The 6,589-nt window shown below is 46.6% G+C and overlaps 1 protein-coding gene across 1 annotated transcript; it reads left to right on the forward strand.

The window, feature by feature from the left end:
• On the forward strand, positions 1 to 4,734 carry LOC119400091 (uncharacterized). The gene is made up of 3 exons (XM_037667025.1): positions 1 to 80; positions 3,036 to 3,862; positions 4,413 to 4,734. Coding segments are annotated over exons 1-3 (840 nt in total). The 5' UTR covers positions 1 to 68; the 3' UTR covers positions 4,414 to 4,734.
• The last annotated feature ends 1,855 nt before the right edge of the window (positions 4,735 to 6,589 follow it).

Genomic DNA, 6,589 nt, shown 5'->3' on the forward strand with positions numbered 1-6,589 from the left:
GTCTCACGTAGCTCTGGTCTCTTGGATATTAGCACCAGCTGCGTAAACTGGACAACAACGCTGTCACTATGAATGCCCCTGTGAGTACAACTTATACACGCGTAATATTTTATCATCTCATCATGCAGATTGCCCGCGGTTGTGGTATAGTTGGTGGTATAGTTGCGCTGGTCCTTGTGAACTTTTCGTCTGTGTCTTCGTGTTGCGTTCGCAATATTATCATTATGCAGCCAAACCAATTAGCCCGCCTTTCCGTTTTATTGTGGTATAGTTCTTACGATGCTCGGCTGATGACCCGAAAGTCGCGGGTTCGATCCCGGCCGCGGCTGCCGCATTTCAACGGATGCGAAATGCTAGAGGCCCGTGTACTGTGCGATGTCAGTGCACGTTAATGAACACCAAGTGGTCAAAATTTCCGGAGGCCTCCTCAGTGGCATGTCTCTTAATCATATTGTGGTGTGACACGTAAAATCCCGTAAATTGTATACTGTCATCATAGAGATTATCACTTGAACCGTACAAAGTCCCTTATATTCGGTTGCGACAAATGTTTCAGCGTTCCGCACTACTTCACTGGAAAAGAATTAGGAGTTAATAAGTAATACTTACCATATCAATATTAAATTGCTAATAAAGCTTTCTAACAAATTATTTTGCATAACGCGGAGTTTTCTTTTATGCATAGTTCACTCCCCTTGTCTATGAAAGCTTCTGCCAAGCTAGTTTAGTTCCTCTTGTCAAACTAGAAGTTAGGAAATCTTAGATCTCAGTAGATTTCTTTCCGTATGCCTCAAGACCAATCTTGACAACCTCAGATAACACTCCTATACCAATACATTCGGACCCCTTTCCTCAAGTTGACGTAAGACAGGTGTTTTTCACACACTTTTTTTCCTGGTTACCTTTTCAAGTAACGACCGCTCTAAGCTTTTTATCACTAGTAAGCTTTTGCAGTAGCCAAGGCAACCGGAACGTCATCGATGTCGGGGCGATTTTATCAGTGAAAGCGCAACAAATTCCGCTACGAGCTATAGGCGGACAATGCTGTATTTGGCGCGTACACGTGCAAGCGCAAGTTCTTTGCACAGGGCCTTGTGCTGTTAGCTATCTCCGCTAGGCATGCTGCAAGTTGGAGCATGTCATCACCTTCATCAACCTTAGAAGTTAGGGCCCACTGCTGGAAGAAGGGACGGCGAACATATTGTACCGCGAGTTCGCCGGTCTTGCATGAGATTACTCCGCCATGATTATCTGCATTTTCTAATTCCACTATGCCAGTTATAGTTATGTGGTTCTTAACTACGTGTTCCTTCCCGCGGCACAAATTCTGATAGTTTAGTATAGACTGCCAGTGAACTGGTGCAACCTCTCGTGGCTTGCCCAACTACATTTCTTCGTCTTATTATCATCCAGAATATCGACATGCGCTTTCGCTATCTGATGTTCAACGTTTTCTACCAGCCCCAAAACTTTAGGTGCTTCAGTTTTGCGCCTCATCGCACATTCCCTAGTTCATGGCTTCATTCGCAAGCTTTGTTATCCCGTGGTTCCGGTTATCCTCCAAGTGTATGCCTCCTACACAGGGTAGTGCAGAGAGAATACAATGATACACCCATAGGTAACATAGGAGAGCACGACCGTAAGGATAAGCCAGGTGAAGGAGTTCTGGACGTCTTGAAGAATGATATACGTTCGCACTGTTAAGCCATAAACAAGTGACCTAAAAATTGCACCGAATATATCCACTCGACGCCTTGATTACGCCAGCGTAGGAATGTTTTGATGTGCGGCTGAGAATAAGCGGTGCGCATTCGCAAAATATTCACGTCTCCTTTCTTTATGTATTTATAGCCGTTCCTTTTGTAAACTCTACACGTTGTAACATTTTCTTCCATTACCCTCTTACGCAATCCCTCTAGTGGCCTGTAAGGTATGTTTAAATAAATATATAAATTACCGCTTGAAGTAACGAGCGGGCTGTAATCATGATGTTGAACACAAATATACTCCAGGCAGCCTGAACGAAAAGCCTCGCGAGTTGAGCTCAATCTTTTCAGGTTCAGTGCGGCGACCATGTTCCCGCCGAAGGGGAATGCGAAAATGCTTTCGCACTGAACTTTAAGAGAGTAATAAAATCATTCGGATGACCACATTATGGCGTCGTTCGAAGTGAAAGTGTGATTTGTTGCTTTATATCCGGAACGCACTTGCGTATTTTAATATTTACGTCCTCGCAAGCGCCAAACAATATGTATATACCTTGACAAAAAGTAAGCTTCAACTAACGACTTTGCCCATATAGTTATGAAACTAAATTTAGTAAATTGTGGCGAATGAAACCTCTCGACCGAGTGACACTGACCGGGTGACACTTTGTGGATGATTATTGCAACATTTATTTCAACCTGACAGGTTGTAAGAACGGGCTTGTTGGTGGTTATACATGGCGAAATTTGTAGAGCACGAAGAAGAACACGGATGGAGAAAGTGACGACAGGATGATGCGCTTACTTCGGAAAGACTGTTAATGATCCAAGGTGACACGTTGACCAGTTGCACGCAGGCGGTGAGGCTGCCGGTTGGGCCAACGAAACAAAGAAATACAATGAAACTAGGGGGAGGGAACCAATTCAACAAAGCACTCGAAATGCTACAGATTGTCACGTGTAGAGCCATGCTACTGCGTTTTGTTCAAAAGCTCACACTCTTTTCCCGATAAGTCAACAGAGGCTGTAAAATGCAGGAAGCCCCCTATTTGTCTATTTTGACGGCCTCAATAATCTCGCTGGACTTTTGTTGTTGTTGTTGTTGTTGTTGTTGCTTGTGCCGATGACGAATGCAGTTATCAAGTTAATGTATACATGACCGGCTGCTACATTTCGCTAATTGTAAAGACGTCCACAAAGTCAGTTATTTAGACACCTGCCTGTTTCTCCGATATAGTTCATCTCGCATGTCAGTGGGAAGGATTATATGACACCTTGTTTCAACCGCTCCATTAGACTGCAGATTAACACGTGCCATTGATCCTACAGCTGGCAACCGTTCTGCTAGGACTTATCTCTGCTGCCTCTGCCGGATTCATCGGTGGATATGGTGGCGCTTTCAACGGTGGCTACGGCGGTGGTCTTGGAGGTGGTCACGGGGGTGGCCTCGGCTCTTTCGGTAGAGGTGGCGGGTTCGGTGGCGGCTATGGCGGTGCTATCGGTGGCGGCCTCGGTGGAGGGGCCGGTGGTGCTGGTATCACCGTAGCCGCTGTTCCAGTCGCTGTCGCAACTCCAGTCCTTGCTGCCAGGCCCGTTGCTGCTGCTGTTCCTGGCCGCTCCACCACATCTTACGGCACCAGCACCACGACTGTGACCACATTGCATGGGGGAGGTGGAGCTGGTGTAGCTGGTGGAGCCGGTGGATTTGGTGGTGCTGGTGGGTTCGGCTACGGAGGAGGTGGTTACGGACTTGGAGGTGCCGGTCTCGGATCTGCAGCTGGCTTTGGCGGCGTAGCCGTACCGGTCATCGCAGTCTCCCGTCCTGCTGTCGCTGTGGCCGCTGCGCCAGCGGTCGCCGTTGCTCGTCCTGTGGCTGTCGCTGTTCCGACTGTGACTGTGGCTCGCCCAGTGGCTGTTGCGGTGCCAGCCATTGCTGTCGGAGGCGGTGGTCTCGGAGGCGGCCTTGGGGGAGGTCTTGGTGGTGGCTACGGTGGTGGTCTTGGTGGTGGCTTCGGTGGAGGTCTTGGAGGAGGCATTGGCGGTGGTCACGGTGGCGCACATGGTGGTCTTGGAGGCCTCTTCGGTGGTCTCCGAGGCGTCTACGGTGGTGCCATCGGAAAGCCTGCCACCAGCTACAGCTACTCATCTAAGTGGTGGTAAGGCAAGCACATCGAATGACTTGCAGTGATTTCACAGTTCCTCAGTTTTTTGGAGAAACAAGAGCGAAATAACTAAAGAAAAATTGCTCATGCGATGCAAAAATTGAGTTTGTCTGCAGCATTGGTGGTGCTTAGGTGTTTTGGTTGCTCACCCGGTTCTATAGCAATCTAAACGTAGTGCTTTATTAATATTCATGGACAGACATTTTAGAAAATATTGATGTCATGTATATCTTTAGCGAAGCCAGCTGGCCAATGACAATAAGCATTGACAAATCAAAAGCTTTGTGCAGTCGGCCTCTAAGGTCGGTTCTCTAGGCTTCAAAACTTAAACCTCAATCGCAAATTTGGGTGAGAGTATGTGATTCCGGAACAGCCGAAAGCCTGCTACTTCAGTAGGTTTTCGGGAAGCAGACGTTTGTTTTCATCTTCTGAACGGAGGCAAATTTCCATTCACGTGCAATGGAAGTTCTCATTGGTCTCTGAAGCGCGCATGAGGCGTTTGCGTCGTGAGGACGCATTTAATTATATGTTTGTTTACTTTCAGAATACGTGTAAATGATCCAGCAGCTTTGTGGAATGCGCCACATCGTATAGAAATTACCGCCGAGGATGAGCGCAGAACGCTTGGTCTAAAAACATCTGCAAGTTTGGAAAGCTGCAAGAAAAATATTTAACACAGATCCTTCGCCCAAAGAAGCGGACGTAAAAATGACCAAGCACGGTGAAGTGCAACTTGAATCATCAACTTCAAGATCACCCTCGAAGGTCTCTCAAACGTGAAGTTCGACTTCACGGAACTATACATCAAGACTTCGCGATTGAAATTTGTAGTGTTCGCCATGGTAAAATAAAGAAACTTCAATTCTATACCAGCAAAGTTGACTCATTTTGACCAATGCCAGAAGTGTATAAAATTCTGGCGGTGAAATCATAAAGCGTTTTGTTTGTGTGTTTCATTGTCATTGGCCATGCAGATACCCCGATAACATGCCTATACCTGGCGACAACTTTCTGTGGCAGCACAGCGAAGGCTACGCAACCGAACCACGCACTTTTTTACTCCGCTTCTGTATGTAGTCCGCGAACGCTAGCTTTTGTAGAATACGTAGCATAAAAGAAAACATAAAAAGAAAAGAAATAGGTATTACGTTCAAGATTGCTTGCGTTGAAAGTAAGAATGATAATCCCGTAAAGGATTAGAGATTTTCGCTCTTTCGAGTTTTCAGGTTTTCTGGTGTCCGTTTCACGTTTTCCGTCCCCACTCAACAACGATGGCGTCGCTCGGCTGCAACAGGTGCACGTCGAAGCTTGCAAGTGAGCATAAGCGCGTGTTCGTTAGGTGATCTGTGTTCGTCGACCAGAAAGAAACGAAGACAGCGCTGCGTTGTGAATTATTTTGTTCATTTGCCCATACTATCACCGAGAAAGAAGTGTGCAAGTGATACCACCATCGCAAGTGGGTCTCTTATCGCGATAGTTTCCTTGACGTTGACGACGGCGACCTGCAAGTCCTCAGCAAGAAGAGCCGCTTGAAAGCAAAACTGCGATTGAAACAGTACGTAAAATAAGTGGCCCATTTCATAAAATGCGTTGCATACATGGTCGGTATTTCGGTTGCCTCTATTACTGATACAGTCGCACCGAAGATTGCGTCGAACACCGTGCCCGTCGGCGTCGACGGCGGGAGGCGTTTTGGCGTTTTGAATTAGATCAATTTACGGTGACAAAATCACCCATGCACAGCTTTGCCTCGGCAACAGACGCGTTCATGTCTATTATGCGACTGACAGCGTGATTTTCAATTTGCAAAAAAAAAAATCACAGCATATCCACGGGGTGAATGATGATGAGTGGGGCGAAGCTACGGAGGGAATCATCTGTAAACCGTGAAACTCTTCCGTGAAATGCGCCCAGTACATAATATAAAGAGTGTGAAACATCGTGTATATATTAAACATCAAACTTTTATTGTACTGTTGGTTTACGTGGTCCCTTCATTATCAATTGTGATCGGTGAAATGCAAGGAAGAAGTCCGCTCCCGAGCGAAAGAGCGCCAAGAGTATAGTGTACTAGAATAATTCTAGTACACTATAGCCAAGAGCGACCGCATTCCCCGCTCGCCCTGTGCGAATTAAAGGCAAGGCTAGAGGGAAGACAGGACGCGCGTTCCACGACGCGAGGTCGGTAGCATGCCCAACGAAAGCCAACGGAACGCGATCGTGCAAGTGCTCCGGCTTCGCATCGCCTCATGGTTCCATTTAGCGTCCCAAAACCAAATATATTGCTCAAGGTGTCCCTTGCGTTTTTCGTAGAAATAATTTCTTTATCATGTACATTGAGACGAAAAGTTGAAAGCTCACTAGAGTGTATCGCACGCAAAGTATGTCTTTTAGTGTGATTTAACTCTCGTACGGCAGGGTCCTCGCGCCGTTGCCGGTCCACCTCGCCCGTTGACGATCGGGCGAGGTGGCTACATACAACTACTACTACTACACTTTAAGAAAAACATCTGGCGTTCTTTCGTTCTGCTTTTACAAAACATCTGGCGTCTTTCGTTGGTTTATTTCATCAATCAACGGCGTTTTGAACAAAATTTTTATTGTTTAATCACGCACAGGAGAAATCTCACCAGGCACTACCTTGGAGGTAAACAATGGCTGCTAATGGGAATGAGAGACAGAAGAAGTCGGCTTTTAGCCAACACTTACACTTCTACTTCT

Source organism: Rhipicephalus sanguineus, chromosome 7 (assembly GCF_013339695.2).
Source record: "Rhipicephalus sanguineus isolate Rsan-2018 chromosome 7, BIME_Rsan_1.4, whole genome shotgun sequence".
In the NCBI taxonomy this organism is placed as follows: domain Eukaryota; kingdom Metazoa; phylum Arthropoda; class Arachnida; order Ixodida; family Ixodidae; genus Rhipicephalus; species Rhipicephalus sanguineus.